This window comes from Nerophis ophidion, linkage group LG01 (genome assembly GCF_033978795.1).
Source record: "Nerophis ophidion isolate RoL-2023_Sa linkage group LG01, RoL_Noph_v1.0, whole genome shotgun sequence".
Taxonomy (NCBI): domain Eukaryota; kingdom Metazoa; phylum Chordata; class Actinopteri; order Syngnathiformes; family Syngnathidae; genus Nerophis; species Nerophis ophidion.
In genome coordinates this window covers 56,587,036-56,612,249 of record NC_084611.1, presented here as the reverse complement: position 1 = coordinate 56,612,249, position 25,214 = coordinate 56,587,036, and the positions used below count along the sequence as shown (strand labels likewise).

Genomic DNA, 25,214 nt, shown 5'->3' with positions numbered 1-25,214 from the left:
GAAGACAGGAGCTGCCCTGTGTGCTGTGAAGAGTAGCCTTTTTACTATTCTGCCCTCGCAATTTCCCCGCAGCGAGGCAGATAGACAACTCCTCCAATGATGAGACATGTTGTCCTCTGTAGTGAAGCTTTAATGTCAATTATCACAGGATAAAGTAAAACTAGTATACATGCAATATATTGGACACATTACTAATACCGGATTTTCCGAACCAGAGTTTATGGTGCACTGCCGATGAATGGTCTATTTTTGATTTTTGTTCATATATAAGGCGCACCGGATTATAGGGCGCACTAAAGGAGTCATATAAAGTCGTGTATAAAGAGAGTTGCCAACTAAACAACAGGCTCCATGACTGCTACCAAGGACGTGTGCAGCTGTGCCCAAATGCATGCAATTGCTGTACTTTGACTAGGGTTGTACGGTATACTGGTATTAGTATCATGATCCATAGCCCGGATCATGTTTTGTTTAGTTATGTTCTGTTCATTTTGGACTCCTTTAGTTCCTGTTTTGTGCGCCTCTGTGTTTGTTTTGGTTTCCATGGGTATTGATTGGGTTCACCTGCCTCTGGTTAGTGGTCGGCACGCTCACCTGCTGTCATCAAAATGTAAACAAACGCCATTGGTGGATCTACACCTGACATCCATGGTAATGATACCAAGTACAGGAGTGTATCAAATTTGTGGTATCATCCAAAACCAATGTACAGCATCCAAACAACAGAAGAATAGGTGATTATTACATTTTAACAGAAGTGTAGATAGAACATGTTAAAAGAGAAAGTAAGCAGATATTAACAGTAAATGAACAAGTAGATAATAATTAATTTTCTACCACTTGTCCTCAATAATTTTGACAAAACTAATAGAATGATAAAAGACACAATATTTTACTGCATACGTCAGCAGAATGATTCATACTTGCCAACCTTGAGACTTCCGAATTCGGGAGATTGGGTGGGGGTGCGTGTGGGGTGGGGCTCTGGTGTGTTGAGGTGGTGGTGACGGCGGAAGGGAGTATTTCTTATATATATTGAAATAATCCGTTGATTAATGAGTATAACCGTTCGGCCACCGTGTTCAATGTAGAAGTCTGATCTACAAAATTTGCAGGCAGCAAACCCCTTCCTCTTCGAGCTGTTCTGGAGGAACTGAAATAATTTTTTCCAATCTTTTTGGAACTTGCAAGCGTACTTCTTCTTCTTACTCGTCGTCGCCATGTGTCTTCTTCGTTCTTCAGCTTCGTCTCTGTTATGTTTTTAGACATTACTACTTGATGTAGTTTTGAAGCAATGCATGATGGGAATCCGGATGTTGTGTATCAGTGTATTAATGTGCCGGCTGGAATAAACACATGCTGATAAATAACTCTTTGCCTGCCCTACTTTATGAGTTATAGATAAACCTATGGATAATGGAGACATATATAATAGTCTCCTTTTCAGGTGAGAGAGGACGCTGAAGGCAGTGCCTTTAAGACACGCCCCCAAAATTGTTGTCCGGGTGGAAATCGTGAGAAATTTGGGGAAACGGTTGCCGTAGCTGAAATGTAGTCATTATCACATTTTTTTGTGGTCCCCTTAATGTTGAAAAGTATTGAAAAGTACTGAAAAGTATCAAAATATTTTTGGTACCGGTACCAAAAATATAGGTATCGGGACAACAGTAAGTTTGACACTAGTTTTTCTGAAGATATAGACCAAAATACGATGTCTATGTACAGTTTTAAACATACTCCAGCTCATAAACAATAAAACATGCTTATATTTTCGGAAAGTCATAATTTTGCGGCCAAATTTGACACAATCTGCTGTTGCATTCCTGCAGTGTTTTGTGACCAACACGCACCCAACAGCAAAATAAACATAAAAAAAACATAATGACCAAAAAAAATAAATCGTTATTTGGACCAAAATTTATGGAAAAATTGTGACTTTTGTGAGAAGTTTGTCAACTGTGGTGGCTGCCTCCAATGTATTTCTAACCACTGTATGCATCGCTCATTATGTACTATTCTAACTTATCTTTCTTTTTTGTAACTTGCTAAGTATGTACATCTGTAGTTAATTTCCCGTATTTCTGCACAATAACTCAGATGTGGTAACACTGGCGAGCAGTTGAGAATATAAAATGATTTTTTTGGTCCAGAACATCCATCCATCCATTTTTACACCGCTTATCCCTTTAGGGGTCACGGGGGGTCTGGAGCTTATCCCAGCCGCATTTGGGCAGAAGGTCGTACACCCTGGACAAGTCGCCACCTCATCGCAGGGCCAACACAGATAGACGGACAACATTCACGATCACATTCACACACTCGGGACAATTTAGTGTTGCCAATCATATTTTGCTTCATTCATTATTGACATTTTTCCTGAAACTTAATGTTGCATATTTTTATGAGAATTCATGTTCATTTTCTCATCTAATATTATACCCAAAATTTTGATTATTTTACTCATTCAACGTCTGTCTATTTCGGTGGTCAGCAACCCGCGTCTCAAGAGCTGCATGCAGCTTGTGTGAAAATGGAAAAAAATATATTTTTTATTTTAATATATTTTCTGTTGGAGAGAAAACATGACACAGACCTTCCTAATTGTTAGAAAACGTACTGTTTATGTAGTAAAAGCTTCACTGCTGAGAGTATTTGGCAAGCACCGTTTTGTCCTACTAATTTCAGCGATCCTAGAACTCATCATAGTTTGTTTACATGTACAGCTTTCTCAGACGCTGCCACAGAAAGACGTGTTTTATGCCACTCCATTCTTTGTCTCATTTTGTCCACCAAACGTTTTGTGCTGTGCGTGAATGCACAAAGTGAGCTTTGTTGATTTTATTGATTTGCTGGAGTGCTAATCAGGCATATCTGGCCAATGCATGACTGCAAGGTAATCAATGCTAACATGCTATTTAGGCACACATTGCATCATTATGCCTCGTTTGTAGGTACAGTATATTTGAGCAAATTTAATTTCCTTCACTTTTGTCCTCCCTGTATTTAATTAATATTTGCATGTCTCATGACACCTTATCTGTACGTAATATTGGCTGCATTTCTCATAGTTGTTTGTGTGCCATGTTGTTCCAGACCACAGCAAACATTATTTTGATAGTAGGCTATTATAGCTAATATAGACACTTACATCATGTGTTGCATTCATTGTAACAATTATGTAAGACTTTTAAAGTCATGTTGATAGTAGGCTATTATTGCTAATATAGACACTTACATCATGTGTGGCCTTCATTATAACACCTACATAAGTCTTTTTTTCAAGTATTTTTGATAGTAAGCTATTATAACTAATATAGACACTTACATCATTTGTTGCATTCATTATAATACCTATACAAGACTTTTAAAGTCATTTTGATAGTAGGCTATTTTAGCTATTATAAACACTTACATCATGTGTGGCTTTCATATTAACACCTATATAAGAGTTTTTTAAATTATTTTTGATAGTAGGCTATTATAGCTAATATAAACACTTACATAATATGTTGCCTTCATTATAACACCTATATAAGACTTTTAAAGTAATTTTGATATTAGGGTATTATAGCTAATATTGACACTTACATAATGTGTTGCCTTCATTATAATACCTATATAAGACTTTTAAAGTCATTTTGATAGTAGGCTATTATAGCTAATATGGACACTTACATCATGTGTTGCCTTCATTATAACACTTATATTTGACTTTTATAAAGTCATTTTGATAGTAGGCTATTTTAGCTAATATGGACACTTACATCATGTGTGGCCTTCATTATAACAAACATAAAATACTTTTATAAAGTAATTTTGATAGTAGGCTATTATAGCTAATATAGACACTTACATCATGTGTTGCCTTCATTATAGCGCCTATTAAAGACTTTTAAAGTCATTTTGATAGTAGGCTATTATAACTAATATAGACACTTACATCATGGGTTGCCTTCATTATAACACTTATGTAAGACTTTTAAAGTCATGTTGATAGTAGGCTATTATAGCTAATATAGACACTTACATCATGTGTTGCCTTCATTATAACACCTATATAAGACTTTTAAAACAAATTTGATAGTAGGCTACTATAGCTAATAGAGACACTTACATCATGTGTTGCCTTCATTAAAACACCTTTATAAGACCTTTAAAGTCATTTCGATAGTAGGGTATTATAGCTAATATTGACACTTACATCATGTGTTGCCTTCATTATAATACCTATATAAGACTTTTAAAGTAATTTTGATAGTAGGCTATTATAGCTAATATTGACACTTACATCGTGTGTTGCCTTCATTATAATACCTATATAAGACTTTTAAAGTTTTTTGATAGTAGGCTATTATAGCTAATATGGACACTTACATCATGTGTTGCCTTCATTATAACACTTATATTTGACTTTTATAAAGCCATTTTGATAATAGGCTATTTTAGCTAATATAGACACTTACATCATGTGTGGCCTTCATTATAACACCCATAAAAGACTTTTATAAAGTAATTTCGATAGTAGGCTATTATAGCTAATATAGACACTTACATCATGTGTTGCCTTCATTATAGCACCTTTTAAAGACTTTTAAAGTCATTTTGATAGTAGGCTATTATAGCTAATATAGACACTTACATCATGGGTTGCCTTCATTATAACACTTATGTAAGACTTTTAAAGTCATTTTGATAGTAGGCTATTATAGCTAATATAGACACTTACATTATGTGTTTCCTTCATTATAACACTTATATAAGCTTTTTAATTTTTTGCGGCTCCAGACAGATATATATATATATATATATATATATATATATATATATATATATATATATATATATATATATATATTTTTGTCCAATATGGCTCTTTCGACATTTTTGGGTTGCCCACCCCTGCTTGTATTTGCTGTAATTGTATTAACGTTATTTCAATTTGACTGAGATTCAAGATTCAAGACATTTCACCCTTGCTCCTGGTGGGTCATGGCAGCTCCCTCCATCAGTGCGTGAATGTGTGTGTGAATGGGTGAATGTGGAAATACTGTCAAAGCGCTTTGATTACCTCGAAAGTAGAAACGGGCAACACAAGTATAACCAATTTACTAGATGTCAGAAAACAACACTGTGGAGAGGGAGTGTGATCAGCGAGCTTGCAGGAACAAAGGGCACCGCCTCTGTCCACGGTGCTGAAAACAGAGCGCAATCAGACGGGGACGTGGCATGTGCTGACGGCGAAACATGACTGGCAGATGATTAAATTGTACAGGTGGTACGTGTTAATTTAATCATTTGTTGTCTTTAACAGTGAGGGAAGGAAGATACGGAGTGGACTGAAAAGTCACATTCTAGTAGGAGAGAGAACTTTTGTTGATGGAAATCATTAAAACCTAGTTAAACCTGCACGCAATGTCTGTCAGTGGGACCGCGAGGAATCGACTTCCAAAAACCCATATGATAATCTCAAAGTTTGTAATAGTCATGACACTCTGTAGTCACATGAGTGCGTTTTGACCAATCATTGAGTAGATCGTCTGAAACAGAGTTGACCATACTCTCTTTATACACGACACTCGTGTGTACAAAACCCAAAACCAATGAAGTTGGCACGTTGTGTAAATCGTAAATAAAAAGTAAAAAAAAAAAAGGATTTGCAAATCCCTTTCAACCTTTATCAAATTGAATTGACTGCAAAGATAAAATATTTAATGTTTGAACAATCGAGCTATTGCAAGGAATTTAGGGATTTTACCATATACGGTCCGGGATATCATAAAAATGTTCAGAGAATCTGGAAAAATCACTGCACGTAAGCGATGATATTACAGACCGTGGATCCCTCAAGCGGTACTGCATCAAAAACCGACCACAGTGTGTAAATGATATCACCACATGGGCTCAGGAACACTTCAAAAAATCACTGTCAGTAACTCCCAATCGTTGCTAAATTTGTAAGTGCAAGTAAAAACTCTACTATGCAAAGTGTAAGCCTTTTATCAACAACACCCAGAAATGCCGCCGGCTTTGCTGGGCCCGAGCTCATATAAGATGGACTGATGCAAAGTGGAAAAGTGTTCTGTGGTCTGACGAGTCAACATTTCAAATTGTTTTTTCAAACTGTGGACCTCCGGACCAAAGAGGAAAAGAACCATCCGGACTGTTCTGAGCGCAAAGTTCAAAAGCCAGAATCTGTGATGGTATGGAGGTGTATTAGTGCCCAAGGCATTGGTAACTTACACATCTGTGAAGGCACCATTAATGCTGAAAGGTACATACAGGTCCATCCATCCATCCATCATCTTCCGCTTATCCGAGGTCGGGTCGCGGGGGCAACAGCCTAAGCAGGGAAACCCAGACTTCCCTCTCCCCGGCCACTTCGTCTAGCTCTTCCCGGGGGATCCCGAGGCGTTCCCAGGCCAGCCGGGAGACATAGTCTTCCCAACGTGTCCTGGGTCTTCCCCGTGGCCTCCTACCGGTTGGACGTGCCCTAAACACCTCCCTAGGGAGGCGTTCGGGTGGCATCCTGACCAGATGCCCGAACCACCTCATCTGGCTCCTCTCGATGTGAAGGAGCAGCGGCTTTATTTTGAGTTCCTCCCGGATGGCAGAGCTTCTCACCCTTTCTCTAAGGGAGAGCCCCGCCACACGGCGGAGGAAACTCATTTCGGCCGCTTGTACCCGTGATCTTATCCTTTCGGTCATGACCCAAAGCTCATGACCATAGGTGAGGATGGGAACGTAGATCGACCGGTAAATTGAGAGCTTTGCCTTCCGGCTCAGCTCCTTCTTCACCACAACGGATCGGTACAACGTCCGCATTACTGAACCCTCCTCTCTGAGCTGCAACCTTATCGTGGTAGAGGAGTTTGCGTGTCCCAATGATCCTAGGAGCTATGTTGTCCGGGGGCATAAGCCCCCTGGTAGGGTCTCCCAAGGCAAACAGGTTCTAGGTGAGGGATCAGACAAAGAGAAGCTCGAAGACCTTTATGAAGAAGAAAAATCATGGACCCAGATTTCCCTCGCCCGGACGCGGGTCACCGGGGCCCCCCTCTGGAGCCAGGCCCGGAGGTGGGGCGCGATGGCGAGCGCCTGGTGGCCGGGCCTGTTCCCATGGGGCCCGGCCGGGCACAGCCCGAAGAGGCAACGTGGGTCACCCCTCCAACGGGCTCACTACCCATAGCAGGGGCCATAGAGGTCGGGTGCAATGTGAGCTGGGCGACAGCCGAAGGCAGGGCACTTGGCGGTCCGATCCTCGGCTACAGAAGCTAGCTCTTGGGACGTGGAACGTCACGTCACTGGGGGGGAAAGAGCCTGAGCTAGTGCGCGAAGTCGAGAAATTCCGGCTGGATATAGTCGGACTCACTTCGACGCACAGCAAGGTCTCTGGAACCACTTCTCTCGAGAGGGATTGGACCCTCTTCCACTCTGGCGTTGCCGGCAGTGAGAGGCGACGGGCTGGGATGGCAATTCTTGTTTCTCCCCGGCTCAAAGCCTGTACGTTGGAGTTTAACCCGGTGGACGAAAGGGTAGCCTCCCTCCGCCTTCGGGTGGGGGGACGGGTCCTGACTGTTGTTTGTGCTTATGCACCAAACAGCAGTTCAGAGTACCCACCCTTTTTGGGAACACTCGAGGGAGTACTGGAAAGTGCTACCCCGGGTGATTCCCTTGTCCTACTGGGAGACTTCAACTCTCACGTTGGCAACGACAGTGAAACCTGGAGAGGCGTGATTGGGAAGAATGGCCGCCCGGATCTGAACCCGAGTGGTGTTTTGTTATTGGACTTTTGTGCTCGTCACAGTTTGTCCATAACAAACACCATGTTCAAACATAAGGGTGTCCATATGTGCACTTGGCACCAGGACACCCTAAGCCGCAGTTCCATGATCGACTTTGTAGTTGTGTCATCGGATTTGCGGCCTCATGTTTTGGACACTCGGGTGAAGAGAGGGGCGGAGCTTTCTACCGATCACCACCTGGTGGTGAGTTGGCTGCGATGGTGGGGGAGGATGCCGGACAGACCTGGGAGGCCCAAACGCATTGTGAGGGTCTGCTGGGAACGTCTGGCAGAGTCTCCTGTCAGACAAAGTTTCAATTCCCACCTCCGGAAGAACTTTGAACATGTCACGAGGCAGGTGCTGGACATTGAGTCCGAGTGGACCATGTTCAGCACCTCTATTGTCGAGGCGGCAGATCGGAGCTGTGGCCGCAAGGTAGTTGGTGCCTGTCGGGGCGGCAATCCTAAAACCCCTTGGTGGACACCAGCGGTGAGGGATGCCGTCAAGCTGAAGAAGGAGTCCTATCGGGTCCTTTTGGCTCATAGGACTCCGGAGGCAGTGGACGGGTACCGACAGGCCAAGCGGTGTGCAGCTTCAGCGGTCGCGGAGGCAAAAACTCGGACATGGGAGGAGTTCGGGGAAGCCATGGAAAACGACTTCCGGACGGCTTCGAAGCGATTCTGGACCACCATACGCCGCCTCAGGAAGGGGAAGCAGTGCACTATCAACACCGTGTATGGTGCGGATGGTGTTCTGCTGACCTCAACTGCGGATGTTGTGGATAGGTGGAAGGAATACTTCGAAGACCTCCTCAATCCCACCAACACGTCTTCCTATGAGGAAGCAGTGCCTGGGGAATCTGTGGTGGACTCTCCTATTTCTGGGGCTGAGGTCGCTGAGGTAGTTAAAAAGCTCCTCGGTGGCAAGGCCCCAGGGGTGGACGAGATCCGCCCGGAGTTCCTTAAGGCTCTGGATGCTGTGGGGCTGTCTTGGTTGACAAGACTTTGCAGCATCGCGTGGACATCGAGGGCGATACCTCTGGATTGGCAGACCGGGGTGATGGTTCCTCTCTTTAAGAAGGGGGACCGGAGGGTGTGTTCCAACTATCGTGGGATCACACTCCTCAGCCTTCCCGGTAAGGTTTATTCAGGTGTACTGGAGAGGAGGCTACGTCGGATAGTCGAACCTCGGATTCAGGAGGAACAGTGTGGTTTTCGTCCTGGTCGTGGAACTGTGGACCAGCTCTATACTCTCGGCAGGGTTCTTGAGGGTGCATGGGAGTTTGCCCAACCAGTCTACATGTGCTTTGTGGACTTGGAGAAGGCATTCGACCGTGTCCCTCGGGAAGTCCTGTGGGGAGTGCTCAGAGAGTATGGGGTATCGGACTGTCTTATTGTGGCGGTCCGTTCCCTGTACGATCAGTGCCAGAGCTTGGTCCGCATTGCCGGCAGTAAGTCGAACACATTTCCAGTGAGGGTTGGACTCCGCCAAGGCTGTCCTTTGTCACCGATTCTGTTCATAACTTTTATGGACAGAATTTCTAGGCGCAGTCAAGGCGTTGAGGGGTTCCGGTTTGGTAACCGCAGGATTAGGTCTCTGCTTTTTGCAGATAATGTGGTCCTGATGGCTTCATCTGACCGGGATCTTCAGCTCTCACTGGATCGGTTCGCAGCCGAGTGTGAAGCGACCGGAATGAGAATCAGCATCTCCAAGTCTGAGTCCATGGTTCTCGCCCGGAAAAGGGTGGAATGCCATCTCCGGGTTGGGGAGGAGACCCTGCCCCAAGTGGAAGAGTTCAAATACCTAGGAGTCAACGTGAATGACTGCTCGCTGACTGCTCTTGTTGCAAAAAAGCTAAGTATCGTTCTATCTGTGTGATTTTAACTGTTTTGCAGCTTTATTTACAACTTATCGAACATATTTAATAGTTCAATTTAACTTGCAAATCACCCGATCTCTGTCTCACCACTTCGCCCTCAGCTAGCTAGCTGCTAAGCTAACGAGGCTAGCGGAGAAAGGCAGCGCCGGTCTGAAGGAAGCTTCTCCCCCGCCACCGTGACCACCACTTCCCGAAGACAGCTGGCACCCCACTCGGCGACGGAAAGTTTCTGTGAGTAAGGCTTCCTGCACTTCGTGCACTTTACTCATGGATAGGTTGGCTTTGCTAGAGAGCCGTGTCCGCCAGTTAGAGCAGTGTAATTTCGTAACTTTAGATGTTGCGGACACATCTGCTAGCGTTAGCTGTAGCGAGCTAACTAGCCCAGCTTGTAGCAGCCCTAATCGGCCTACAAGCTACGGTGTACCGGTTGAGACGCATAATAGATTTAGCCCTTTAGCTAGTCCTACACCCCAGTCTACCGGGCACCACACTTTAGTCATAGGGGACTCCATCACCCGAAACATAAAGTTTAGCAAACCAGCCACAATTAAGTGTATTCCCGGGGGCAGAGCACCCGACATTGAAGCTAATCTTAGGGAGCTAACTCGCAACAGGTCTAGTAAACACGTACGGCAGGCTAACCGCACCACTAGTTATGCGAATATAGTAATACACGTTGGCTCCAATGACGTTAGGATGAGACAATCAGAGATTACAAAGAGAAACATAGCCAGGGCTTGTAATCTCGCCAGAAAGATGTCCAGGCATCGAGTAATTGTCTCTGGCCCCCTGCCTGGGAGAGGCAATGATGAGAGATATAGCAGATTAGTCTCTCTTAACAGGTGGCTGGATAGCTTCTGCAGACAACAGGGATTTACGTTTATTGATAATTGGCCCTCTTTCTGGGGCAAACTTGGCTTGCTGAGGAGAGACGGCCTTCACCCTAACCAGGAAGGCGCTATCCTCTTGTCTCGGAACATAGACTTCGCATTGAGCCACATTTGACTAACTGCACTAGAGCAAGCCCGGTCACAGGCAATTACAGAGCCTGCTAGCCTGGGTATGGAGTCAGTTAAGTTAGAACTAGCCAGCGCCAGGCTGGATGATCCCTGTACACATAGCAATTTTCGTAGAATAATACACAACTCACAAAATGTTTTTTCTACTGTGTCTATGACTACGTCAGAGTTAGACATGCGTTCTACTGAGGTGGCAAATTATGATGCGTTCAGTTTATCGCAGCGCCAAGTAGACAATCTGAAAATTCCCGTCATATCAATTCCTAGATATGGTCGTAATTATTTTAAGTACACTGCGCATAATAAACGCAACATTATTAATATTGCTACTACGGATAATTTTATCAACAACTCCTTAAAACAGCCCACTACCTATAATATGGGCTTTCTAAACATCAGATCTTTGTCTCCCAAAACGGTATTAGTCAATGAGGTCAACACCCTTAACGTCATCGGTCTTAGCGAAACCTGGCTTAAATCAGACAACTTTTTTGCGATAAATGAGGCATCCCCTCCTAACTATACGAATGCGCATATTGCCCGTCACCTCAAAAGGGGAGGGGGTGTCGCACTAATATACAACGAAAACTTTAACTTTAGTCCTAACTTAAATAATAAATATAAATCGTTTGAGGTGCTTTCTATGAAGTCTGCCACACCCCTGCCTCTGTGCCTGGCCGTTATCTACCGCCCCCCAGGGCCCTATTCGGACTTTATTAATGAATTCTCAGAGTTTGTTGCTGATCTAGTGACGCACGCCGATAATTTAATTATAATGGGGGACTTTAATATCCATATGAATACCCCATTGGACCCACCGTGCGTGGCGCTCCAGACTATAATTGATAGCTGTGGTCTTACACAAATAATAAATGAACCGACGCATCGCAGCGGTAATACGATAGACCTAGTGCTTGTCAGAGGTATCACCGTCTCCAAAGTTATGATACTCCCGTATACTAAAGTAATGTCCGATCATTACCTTATAAAATTCGAAGTTCAGACTCATGTTCGGCAAGCTAATAATAATAATAACTGCTATAGCAGCCGCAACATTAATGCTGCCACAACGACGACTCTTGCGGACCTACTGCCCTCGGTAATGGCACCGTTCCCAAAGTATGTGGGCTCTATTGATAACCTCACTAACAACTTTAACAACGCCCTGCGCGAAACCATTGATAGTATAGCACCGCTGAAGTTAAAAAAGGCTCCAAAAAGGCGTACGCCATGGTTTACTGAAGAAACTAGAGCTCAGAAATTATTATGTAGAAAGCTGGAACGCAAATGGCGCACGACTAAACTTGAGGTGCACCATCAAGCATGGAGTGATAGTTTAATAACTTATAAACGCATGCTTACCTTAGCTAAAACTAATTATTACTCAAATCTCATCCGCATTAATAAAAACGATCCAAAATTTTTGTTTAGTACAGTAGCATCGCTAACCCAACAAGGGACTCCTTCCAGTAGCTCCACCCATTCGGCAGATGACTTTATGAAGTTCTTTAATAAGAAAATTGAACTTATTAGAAAGGAGATTAAAGACAATGCGTCCCAGCTACAACGGGGTTATAGTAACACAGATACGATTGTATATACGGCGGATACTGCAAATATCCAAAATAGTTTCTCTCGTTTTGATGAAATAACATTAGAAGGATTGTTACAACGTGTAAATGGAATAAAACAAACAACATGTTTACTTGACCCACTTCCTGGGAAACTTATCAAGGAGCTTTTTGTATTATTAGGTCCATCAGTGCTAAATATTATAAACTTATCACTTTCCTCGGGCACTGTTCCCGTTGCATTCAAAAAAGCGGTTATTCATCCTCTCCTTAAAAGACCTAACCTCGATCCTGACCTCATGGTAAACTACCGACCGGTGTCTCACCTTCCCTTTATTTCGAAAATCCTCGAAAAAATTGTTGCAGAGCAGCTAAATGAGCACTTAGCGTTTAACAATCTATGTGAAACCTTTCAATCCGGTTTCAGGGCAAATCACTCGACTGAGACAGCCCTCGCAAAATTGACTAATGATCTATTGCTAACGATGGACTCTGATGCGTCATCTATGTTGCTGCTCCTCGATCTTAGCGCTGCTTTCGATACCGTCGATCATAATATTTTATTAGAGCGTATCAAAATACGAATTGGTATGTCAGACTCAGCCCTGTCATGGTTTAACTCTTATCTTACTGATAGGATGCAGTGCGTCTCCTATAACAGTGTGACCTCGGACTATGTTAAGGTAACGTGTGGAGTTCCCCAGGGTTCGGTCCTTGGCCCTGTACTCTTCAGCATCTACATGCTGCCGCTAGGTGACGTCATACGCAAATACGGTATTAGCTTTCACTGTTATGCTGATGACACCCAACTCTACATGCCCCTAAAGCTGACCAACACGCCGGACTGTAGTCAGTTGGAAGCGTGTCTTAATGAAATTAAACAATGGATGTCCGCTAACTTTTTGCAACTTAATGCCAAAAAAACGGAAATGCTGATTATCGGTCCTGCTACACACCGACCTCTATTTAATAATACAACTTTAACATTTGACAACCAAATAATAAAACAAGGTGACTCTGTAAAAAATCTGGGTCTTATCTTCGACCCAACTCTCTCCTTTGAGTCACACATTAAAAGCGTTACTAAAACGGCCTTCTTTCATCTCCGTAATATCGCTAAAATTCGCTCCATTTTGTCCACTAAAGACGCCGAGATCATTATCCATGCGTTTGTTACGTCTCGTCTCGATTACTGTAACGTATTATTTTCGGGTCTCCCCATGTCTAGCATTAAAAGATTACAGTTGGTACAAAATGTGTCTGCTAGACTTTTGACAAGAACAAGAAAGTTTGATCATATTACGCCTGTACTGGCTCACCTGCACTGGCTTCCTGTGCACTTAAGATGTGACTTTAAGGTTTTACTACTTACGTATAAAATACTACACGGTCTAGCTCCATCCTATCTTGCCGATTGTATTGTACCGTATGTCCCGGCAAGAAATCTGCGTTCAAAAGACTCCGGCTTATTAGTGATTCCTAGAGCTCAAAAAAAGTCTGCGGGCTATAGAGCGTTTTCCGTTCGGGCTCCAGTACTCTGGAATGCCCTCCCAGTAACAGTTCGAGATGCTACCTCAGTAGAAGCATTTAAGTCTCATCTTAAAACTCATCTGTATACTCTAGCCTTTAAATAGACCTCCTTTTTAGACCAGTTGATCTGCCGCTTCTTTTCTTTCTCCTATGTCCCCTCCTCCCTTGTGGAGGGGGTCCGGTCCGATGACCATGGATGAAGTACTGACTGTCCAGAGTCGAGACCCAGGATGGACCGCTCGTCGGGACCCAGGATGGACCGCTCGCCTGTATCGGTTGGGGACATCTCTACGCTGCTGATCCGCTTGAGATGGTTTCCTGTGGACGGGACTCTCACTGCTGTCTTGGAGCCACTATGGATTGAACTTTCACAGTATCATGTTAGACCCGCTCGACATCCATTGCTTTCGGTCCCCTAGAGGGGGGGGGGTTGCCCACATCTGAGGTCCTCTCCAAGGTTTCTCATAGTCAGCATTGTCACTGGCGTCCCACTGAATGTGAATTCTCCCTGCCCACTGGGTGTAAGTTTTCCTTGCCCTTTTGTGGGTTCTTCCGAGGATGTTGTAGTCGTAATGATTTGTGCAGTCCTTTGAGACATTTGTGATTTGGGGCTATATAAATAAACATTGATTGATTCATTGAGTCTTGTTCACGAGTGAGGGAAGAGTGGATCGTGAGATCGACAGGCGGATCGGTGCGGCGATCATACAGGTTTTGGAGCAAAATATGTTTCCATCCGAGAAACGTCTTTTTCTTGGACGCCCCTACTTATTTCAGAAAGACAATGCCAAGCCACATTTTGCACGTTACAACAGCATAGCTTCGTAGTAAAAGAGTGTGGGTACAAGATTGGCCTGCCTGTAGTCCAGACCTGTCTCCCATTGAAAATTTGTGGCGCATTATGAAGCCCAAAATACCCCAACGGAGACCCTTGACTGTTGAACAACTTAATCTGTACATCAAGCAAGAATGGGCAATAATTCCACCTCAAAAGCTTCAAAAATGAGTCTCCTCAGTTCCCAAAGGATTAACTGAATGTTGTTAAAAGGAAAGGCCATGTGACACAGGAGTAAAAATGCCCCTGTGCCAACTTTTTTGCAATGTGTTGTTGCCATTAAATTCTGAGTTAATGATTATTTGCAAAAAAAAAAAAAGTTTCTCAGTTCCAACATTAAATAGCTTGTATTTGCAGTCTATTCAAATGAATATAAGTTCAAAACAATTTGCAAATCATTGTATTCTGTTTTTATTTACGACTTACACAAATTACCAACTTTATTAAATTTGGGTTTTGTACACTGACACAAGGTTCGTCCACCAAAGCATGTTTTTATTGGGTCTGCGGTTCGTAATTGGAAAGATTGTACAGTGAGGAAATCTTTAATCAAGGTTCCACTGGAGTCAGGAGCATATCGGTCCGCAGTTTAATTCACCAACAGTAGCAATGGGAATATGAAAAGTGATCTAAAATTCAACACCAAAAAAACATATATTCACTTACCATAAGTGTTTGGTTGGCACGGAGGGTTGTTTAACAGCAACAAGGGCTCCTCCTCTATCCAGAAACCAAACATTATGCTCCTCTTCAAAAATCTGAACAAGACAAACATTCTTAGAGTATTGCAAAAACATTCTTGAAAAAAAAAACTGTTTAATATATACTACAGATGTCCGATAATGGCTTTTTTTGCCGATATCGGATATTCCAATATTGTCCAACTCTTAATTACTGATTCCAATATCAATCGATACCGATATGTACAGTCGTGGATTTAAGACATTATTATGCTTAATTGTGTTGTGATGCCCGGCTGGATGCATTAAAAAATGTAACAAGATTCTTCGGAAATAAATCAACTCAAGCTATGGGGAAAAAAATGCCAACATGGCACTGCCATATTTATTATTGAAGTCACAAAGTGTATAATTTTTTTTTTTAACATGCATCAAAACAGCAGCTTGGAATTTGGGACATGCTCTCCCTGAAAGAGCATGAGGAGGTTGAGGTGGGTGGGGGGGGGGGTTGAGTTTGTGGGGAAGGGAGTAGCGGGGGGTGTATATTGTAGCGTCCCGGAAGAGTTAGTGCTGCAAGGGTCTCTGGGCATTTGTTCTGCTGTGTTTATGTTGTGTTACGGTGCGGATGTTCTCCTGAAATGTGTTTGTCATTCTTGTTTGGTGTGGGTTCACAGTGTGGTGCACATTTGTAGCAGTGTTAGAGTTGTTTATACGGCCACCCTCAGTGTGACCTGTGTGGCTGTTGACCAAGTATGCTATGCATTCACTTGTGTGTGTGTGTGTATGTGTGTGTGTCTGTGTGTGTGTGTGTGTGTGTGTGTGTGTGTGTGTGTGTGTGTGTGTGTGTGTGTGAAGAGGCGTAGATATTATGTGATTGGGCCGCCAGGCAAATGCAGTGCCTTTAAGGCACGTCCCCAATATTGTTTTCTGGGTGGAAATCGGGAGAAATTCGGGAGAATGGTTGCTCCGGGAGATTTTCGGGAGGGGCACTGTAATTAGGGAGTCTCCCGGGAAAATCGGGAGAGTTCGCAAGTATGACTGGGACACTGCCCTGTACTTCTCCGTACGTCCGTATATTTTACTTTTTTAAACCGATACCGATAATTTCCGACATTTTAAAGCATTTATCGGACATCTGTAATATATACGAAATATACATCTATGGGCTGAATCCAGCCTCTTGAAAGCTTTCAATCACCAGATGCTAGTCACCTACAGGACACACGGTACAAATACTGGAAAAAAAAGAACTAGGAAATATGCACAAAGATTGTTTCAAATCAAGGACCAGCTATTTTACCGCAACTTTATTAGTGTAGAATGTTTCATATGTTGAGTGTGAAGAACTTGGTATTAATATCCTGGGCATCTCACGATCTAATTCGACTACAATACAAGGTGCTACAATTCGATTATTAAAGAATTACAACAATTACTACAAGGGGGTGTCCCGATACAATATTTTTACTTTTGATGTTACAGATATTTATCCGATACCGGTATGACTTAATTTGAAGTGTGGAAAGTTAGAAATTACATGATCAAATGTTATTGCTTGAACAGAAAACTATAATCTACAACATAAGGTATGAGAAAACTGAGCCATTTATTATTAACCAATGGGTTATATATATTGAAACCTTAAAAAATATATATATATATATTCAACAATATTGTACAGTTGAATAAAATATTTAGAGCTGAAATTACTCACCACTGACAAGGGCTGATAATAGGATTGTGCGTTATGGCCTACAATCTATATTACGATATATGTATATTTATATAAATATACATATACACATACATATACAGTACAGGCCAAAGGTTTGGACACCTTCTCATTTCAATGCATTTTCTTTATTTTCAAGACTATTTACATTGTAGATTGTCACTGAAAACATCCAAACTATGACACCGTGAAGTGAAAACCATTTCAGCTAACGATGTATTGAAGCTCATTGAGAGAATGCCAAGAGTGTGCAAAAAGGTCATCAGAGAAAAAGGTGGCTATTTTAAAGAAACTTGAATATAAAACATGTTTTCGGTTATTTCAACTTTTTTGTTAAGTACATAACTTCATATAAAACATGTTTTCAGTTATTTCAACTTTTTTGTTAAGTACATAACTTCACATGTGTTCATTCATAGTTAAAAATATTTTCAGTGACAATCTACAATGTAAATAGTCCTGAAAATAAATAAAACACAGTGAATAAGAAGGTGTAAACTATTACAATATATATATATATATATATATATATATATATATATATATATATATATATAATAACAATTCTACATTTGTTATAGGTTACTAAATACATTTTGTAGCTATTGTTAACCTGCCATTTTTGTTGTACACAGTCACGATCAAAAGTTTACATACACTTGCAAAGAACATAATGTCATGGCTGTCTTGAGTTTCCAATAATTTCTGCAATTCTTATTTTTTTGTGATAGAGTGATTGGAGCACATACTTGTTGGTCACAAAAAAAACATTCATGAAGTTTTGTTCTTTTATGAATTTATTATGGGTCTATAGAAAATGTGACTAAATCTGCTGGGTCAAAAGTATACATACAGCAATGTTAATGTTTGCTTACATGTCTCTTGGCAAGTGTCACTGCAATAAGGCACTTTTGGTAGCCATCCACAAGCTTCTGGCATTTTCTGGGTAAATATTTGACCACTCCTCTTGACAAAATTGGTGCAGTTCAGTTAAATTGGTTGGTTTTCTGACATGGACTTGTTTCTTCTGCATTGTCCACGTGTTCTCAATGGGGTTTAAGTCAGGACTTGGGGAAGGCCATTCTAAAACCTTAATTCTACCCTGATTTAGCAATTCCTTTACCACTTCTGACATGTGTTTGGGGTCATTGTCCTGTTGGAACACCCAACTGCGCCCAAGATCCAACCTCTGGGCTGATGATTTTAGGTTGTCCTGAAGAATTTGTCCTTTTTCATTGCCCCGTTTACTCTCTGTCAAGCATCAGTTCCATTGGCAACAAAACAGGCCCTGAGAATAATACTACCACCAGCATGCTTGACGGTAGGGAATTAAAGGCCTCACCTTTTCTCCTCCAAAAATATTGCTGGGTATTGTGGTCAAACAGCCAAATTCATCTGACAAAAGAAACTTTCGTCCAGAAGGTCTTATCTTTATCCAGGTGATTTGACCCAGCAGATTTGGTCACGTGTTCAGTAGATCCATAAAAAAATCATAAAAGAACCAAAATTCATGAATGTTTTTTGTGACCAACAAGTATATGCTCTAATCACCATATCACAAAAGAACAAGAGTTGTCGAATTGATTGGAAACTCAATACAGCCATGACATTATGTTCTTCACAAGCGTATGTAAACTTTCAATCGTGATGGGTTGAAAATTAATGCCAATGAGTTAACTGATAATTATTATCACATAATTTATTCAGATAACGACAAATAAAGATACAATATTATTAACCGTAGCATGTAAGTTAAAAAACAACAACAGTACATTTATGATTTGTACATTTTCAGAATAGGCTTGTTCTATTTTTAAACAAAGAAAACAATCTAAAGTTGTCTTTATTTTTAAGTTATCGCGCCAGGATTTTACCAGTCCGGCCCACTTGGGAGTAGATTTTTCTCCCTGTGGCCCCGATCTACAATGAGTTTAACACCCCTGGTCTAGGTGCTATGGTTCTGTGCATGTAATTTAATTTTGAACATTTGCTAAATGATATTGATTGTCACAAGTAACAATGCATTGGCATTTTAACAATACATCATTGCTTCAATATGATGTCATCCTCACCTGTCTCCAGCTATTCCCCGCATCCGATGATATGTACATGCCCACGTTGTTGTAGGACAATTCAGCTCCAATGTTCCCTGCAGTCGACAAAACATATTACAAAAAAAAACAACTGCTTTATTAATATGAACCGGTAATGGTTGCATTTCATGATGACATTCTTTTGTTTATTTCTTAAGGGAAGAGTGTTGAAGATTCATTGAAATCCATCCATCTATTTTCACTTGTCCCTTTATAACATTTAATAAAAATAATATTTAAAACAATTATAAAGCAATATTTTCTTCATCTTGGCTGAATTTGTTGAAGTTTCTCAAGTTTTGCCATGCCAAGTGTCTAGTTCATTGGTCCCCAAACTACGGCCCGCCAGCGTCCAAAATCCAGCCCGCAGGTAGTACCAAGGAAAAAAAAAAATACTGTATTTCCTTGAATTGCTGCAGTGCATATAGTATGCGCCTGCCTTGAATTACTGCAGGGTCAAACTGGCTTTCCAAAATAATTAGCGCATGCTTGGTATTACCGCCTGGTCATACTCGTGACGTCACGAGTGACACTTCCCCTGTCATCATTTTCAAAATGGAGGAGGATGATTTCAATACCGGTAATTTGAAATCGCATAAAGGGAATAAGATTAAGAGCTATTCGGTAGAATTTAAGGTCCAAGCTTACATCACACTCAAATTTTTACTGCATACCTTTGGTAAGTGCCGGAGTGAGAAGGTATTTTTTTTATATTTTTTTTAATCTGTCCTTTTTCGCCCATCCATCAATCCATTTTCTACCACTTGTTATTGGGTCTCCTAGCCGCTCAAGCAAATCATATTGTTTAAAAATGCATATTTCCAGCAGTAACGGGACGGCATCACGCTTTGCGCCACAAAGGCAGGAAATGCGGGATCTCTCAGTCAATTAGTGCATGAGGAGGGAAAATGTCGAAATGGTTGGGGAAACATAAATTTGACTCCGAGTGTAGAGTTTTTAAACAACAGTGGACATGTGTAGTTTAAGAAAAAAGACCGTTTAGATTGTATTTATTTGTATATATATATATATATGTATATATATATATATATATATATATATATATATATATATATATATATATATATATATATATATATACATATATATATATATGTATATATATATATTATATATATATATATATATATATATATATATATATATATATATATATATACAATATATATATATATATGTATACAGTATATATATATATAGTGCGGCCCCTGGTCACATTTTTTTAACCCAATACGGCCCCCAGGTCAAAAAGTTTGGGGACCCCTGGTCTAGTCAAACCATTTGGCCTCCGTACTGAAAATTCTAAGGACTTTGGGTCTATTTTTATGTTATTGAATTTTATAACCAGGCTAAAACCATACTATATAAACAAGTACGTATACATTTAAATGGGGCGGTTTAGCACGGTTGGTAGAGCAGCCGTGCCAGCAACTTGAGGGTTGCAGGTTCTATTCCCGCTTCCGCCATCCTAGTCACTGCCGTTGTGTCCTTGGGCAAGACACTTTACCCACCTGCTCCCAGTGCCACCCACACTGGTTTGAATGTAATTTAGATATTGGATTTCATTATGTAAATCGCTTTTAGTCACCAGAGAAAAAGCGCTATATGAATATAATTCACTTCACTACAAAGAAAAAATCAGCTTAAGTTTAGTCCTGTAGGTGACAAATGGTATTGTAATACTTTAAGTAAAGTCACAATCAATTTTTTAATTGTTTAATTTTTTGTTTTCTTGTTTGATTATGTTTAAGCATGTTCTGCAGGCCAATTTAAACGAGCTGCAGGTCTTAAATGGTGGCTTTGGACACCTCTAGTAAGGACTTTTTAAGAACCGAGACGTTGGTCTTGTGATGCTCAGGGCAGTTTGGCAATAAAGAAGCAGTTCTACTATGCGTTCTGCAAAGCCAAGGCCCATATATGTTTCTTAAATTTTATGATAATATCATACTTAGGTTAATAGGCAATAGTAGTACTTCCAAATGTCACAGACAACCTTGTAAGATCTGACCAAAAAAATCCGACGTCTTGCTTGCTAGTGTTGTATATTTGTTGGTCATGTTGGTATTTGGTCGGTTGCCAACGAGGAATTGTAGAACAAAAAGCTGTATTTATTTTGCGAGCCTCCGACTGAAAATACAGCTACTAGGAGAAAGAGTATGGCTCTGATTACTTTTCTCACGTCCTCTCGGACCACTGTGGAAAAATATATTAGCAACTGGTAGGAAGCCCTCACAGGTAGGAATAGAGAATAGGGATCGGCAGGCACCTGACTTAAACAGATCAGAGGAATAATATCAGGGAAAGATTGACTGGCCGGCTCCAAGGCTAGAGTAACTAGGAGTGGGGGTTTTTGTGTAAGGGGTAAACACCCCTTACAATGAGTGGGGGTCTTACAAAGACCCCCACTCGTTGTTACTCTAACTTTGGAGCCAGCTAGTCAATCTTTCCCTGATATTACTCATCTGATCAGTTTAAGCTGGGTGACCGCCGATCCCTATTCTCTACTCCTACCTGTGGGGGCTTCCTACCAGATGCTGCTAATGTCTTTACACTTCCTCCTAAATTCCAAACCTGCATTCCTTTGGGATTCCAGTTGTCATTTGGGCAAGAGCCACCAATCTCTAGAGGGCTTGTGATGGAAATCTGCACCTGAAGCTACCTGAAGAATATTTCCTTAGTAGAATAATCCTCTAAAGCATGGGTCCCCAGCCTTCTTTGCACCAGTTTTAATGAGGTATTATTTTCAGGGACAGGCTTTCCACTTGTGCCGGATGAATACAGCAATAATAAGTCCATGAAAAATAAAACTCACTAAAACGCTGAATTAGTGGTTATTTGCAATGAGATGCAGATGGAAATCAGCTTTTGGCCACAATATGTCACTTTTATATTTCATATGTTCAGTAATGTACATTTTATCATGTCACAAAGTTATAACACATATAAAACATGGCAACTTCTTATGAAGGTCTTCTATTGTACATCTGTAAACAAGCTCATTGGTGCGTCTAGTGCACAGGTGTCAAACTCAAGGCCCGCGGGCCAGATCTGGCCTTCCACGTCATTTTACATGGCCCACAAAAGCCTGGAAATAATATGTGTCAATAAAACACCTAGTATTTTCTTTCTCTACTTTCTTATTGTCTTACTAAAGTTTTTTGTTTTTTTTTGTAGTTTGACAGAGAAAAAAAATAGTGTCCAATATTGTAATAAATATGATATTATCCAACTTTGTTGTTCAAAATCCTAACAAATACTTAAATATCTGCTAAACTTAAGATTTTGAAGCAAATTATCCATCAAATTGTACAATATAAAAATGACAGATGGATTTTACTGTAAAATCTAGGGAGGTTTTTTTTACAGCACATTACTGTAAGTTGAAAAAAAACAAAACAATTTTTGTTTTTTTTACAATAAAATTCTGTCGATGGAACTGTCTTTTTTTTTTACTGTAAAATCCATGGTTGATGATTTTATGGTACCACATTTTATTATGGTAAAAAACTAGCATCTGAGTTGCCAACATAAAATTAAACAGCGATACTGTATTTCTACTTAAAGTAATATGTTGTAAAAATAATAATGATATCAAAAAATATACATACATATATTTTAAAGTACAATATTTTACTGGCAACTAAACTGCCGTTTTTTTCCTGCAAAAAACAGTGGTAAAATCTGCCAAACAATTTTACTCTTCACGTAAATTTATTTTTTTAATATTTTAATTCAGGTCGAAGGTGAGCCACGTAAATAAGACCGCCCACAAAAAGACGTATCCTGAGAAGACGCTCAGAAAGCTACTGGAAAATGGTCTGTAAAACATCATCTAATCAAAATTTTAATGTAGACCACAAGGCTGAGTTTTCAATTTAGAAAAAAATCATAATGACCCCTTTAATGCGCCTTATAAGACCTGATAAGCAGTGCACCTTTTAATCAGGTGCGCCCTATGGTCTGAAAAATACGGTACATAAAAAATATATATATTTAGAAGGTCGTAAACCGGATTTTATGGAATCTGAGCCGATGATGTCGTTGTGGCTTGTGCAGCCCGTTGAGACACTCGTAATTTAGGGCTTGGGGAGGGGGTCGTGGCCTGCGGGCCAGCAGAACAGCGGGGTTTGGCAGGGCCGGCATCATAGTCAGCGACAGGTGCGTAGAGGGCCCACCTTGGCCTTATCTAATCACCTGTCACTCTTTATAAGTAGTAACCGGGAGGAGAGACTTTGTTGGGGCTCCTGGATCGGCTGGGCACTGCTCGTTTTTTTACAACACTGGATCTGACCAAGGGCTACTGGCAGATATCCCTTGTCGCCAGAGTACAAGGAAAAATGGGATTTTCCACTCCTGAAGGTTTATACCAATTTGTAACAATTCCGTTTGGCTTGTTCGGGGAGGGGAGATAGGCGTGGCTGGACGGCTTCCTGGCCTGAGTCTGGCGATGGAGGTATGTAGAGGGGGGCGTGGCCTGCGGGCCTGCAGCAAAGTGGCGTGTGCCAGGGCCATAGATGCACCAGCGACAGGTGCATGTATGGCCCAGCTGGGCCTTGTTATCTAATCACCTGTCACTCTGTATAAGCTGCAACCAAGAGTGAGGGACGTTGTTGGAGCTCCTGGATCGGCTGGGAACTGCTCGTTTTTTTACGACACTGGAATTAACCGAGGGCTACTGGTAGATATCCATTGTCGCCAGAGTCCTAGGAAAAAATGGCATTTTCCACTCCGGAAGGTTTATACCAATTTATAACACTTCCGTTTGGCTTGTTCGGTGGTAGGCACGGCCGGACGGCTACCTGGCCTGCGTCTGGCGGTGGAGCTATGTGGAGAAGGGGGCGGCCTGCGGGCCTGCACCACAGCAGGCAGTGCCAGTGCCATTCTCTAAGTCAGCGACAGGTGCGTAGATGGCCCAGGTGGGCCGTGTTATCTAATCACCTGTCGCTCTGTATAAGTAGCAACCGGGAGGAGAAACATTGTTGGAGCTGGGGAAGAGTGAGAGCAAGACGAACAGTCACAAAAAGAGAAGTGCTGGAAAGCACTGAGCGACTTGAGTGGAAAAATAAAACTGAGTGGAAAAATAAAACTTCCAGTGGGTCTGGAGGACCCACTGGAAGGCATCTTCCACAGGGATATAGAAAAAAACTTTGATTGATTGATTGATTGGTTGAGTAATGATCATCTTACCTCAACTAGATACGATTGCCACGGTCAGGCTTGGAACCAATTGGTCGCAATAAACAAGGGTTGACTATTTGTTATGACTTTGTGGTTCTTGATGCAAAGTAAACTGGTTTGAATGAAGTATGAGTCATCCTGTGTTAAAACGAGAGAAAAATGAACAAAATATAACCCAAAAGACTGTTGTAATGCATGCAACTACAAAGGAGGGTTTAGTTTACGATCCCGGACAGAACGTGCGCCAGCTGCTCCGTACTCCGCATCAGAGAAAGGAAAGACAGCTTTTACTTTGCAGCAGCAGAGATTTGAAGCTGCTGCCTCGCGACAGCCACTCAAAGGCTGGCAACAACGCCCACACTTTTCACTGTAACGGGAGGGGGCTTTTCACGCTTAAGGCACCGGCTGCGTGGCACCCAGGGAGTCCGTCTGCAGCCCACCCTCCCCAACTCACCAAAAGTAATTTTCTCGACCAGATGCCACAAACGACTTTAGCCACATAATCGAGTCTCAAAATCATAGGGGGAGGAAAGAAACAGGTTCTAACTTTTTGATTTTGATAGTTTTATCATTAGTACCTGTGTGTATGCTTTGGAACAGGGGCGGTTCTAGGCATGCTTTTATGAGGGGGCAGTCAGAAATTTGAAGGGGGCATCATGTGTACACATCATGCTCCAGCACTTTTTTTCCTGTGCTTATAGTAACGATGCTTTCTTCATTGAAATGGGTCTTTAGCTATGTGTCCAACCCCAACCTGGAGTAGTGGATTGCACTTTGTCAGGTCTCTACCTTCAGACCTGTCCAACTTGGGTGTGCCACCTGAAAACTAAGCTCCTGCTGGTATAGCTCTTACGGTCACTGAGGCACGCAAACCCCCTGACCACAATAAGGTGGCAAT

General features: G+C 41.6%; 1 protein-coding gene across 1 annotated transcript in view; it reads right to left on the bottom strand.

Annotated features, from left to right (window-relative positions):
• The window catches only part of sorcs3a (sortilin related VPS10 domain containing receptor 3a), a 614,798-nt gene that overhangs the window by 83,749 nt on the left and 505,835 nt on the right, over positions 1-25,214 (bottom strand). Inside the window, exons 12-13 of the mRNA XM_061907863.1 lie at positions 19,097-19,173; positions 15,279-15,370 (exon numbers count right to left, since the gene is read on the bottom strand). Coding sequence (XP_061763847.1) covers positions 15,279-15,370; positions 19,097-19,173 — 169 coding nt within the window. The remainder of the gene's footprint in view (positions 1-15,278; positions 15,371-19,096; positions 19,174-25,214) is intronic.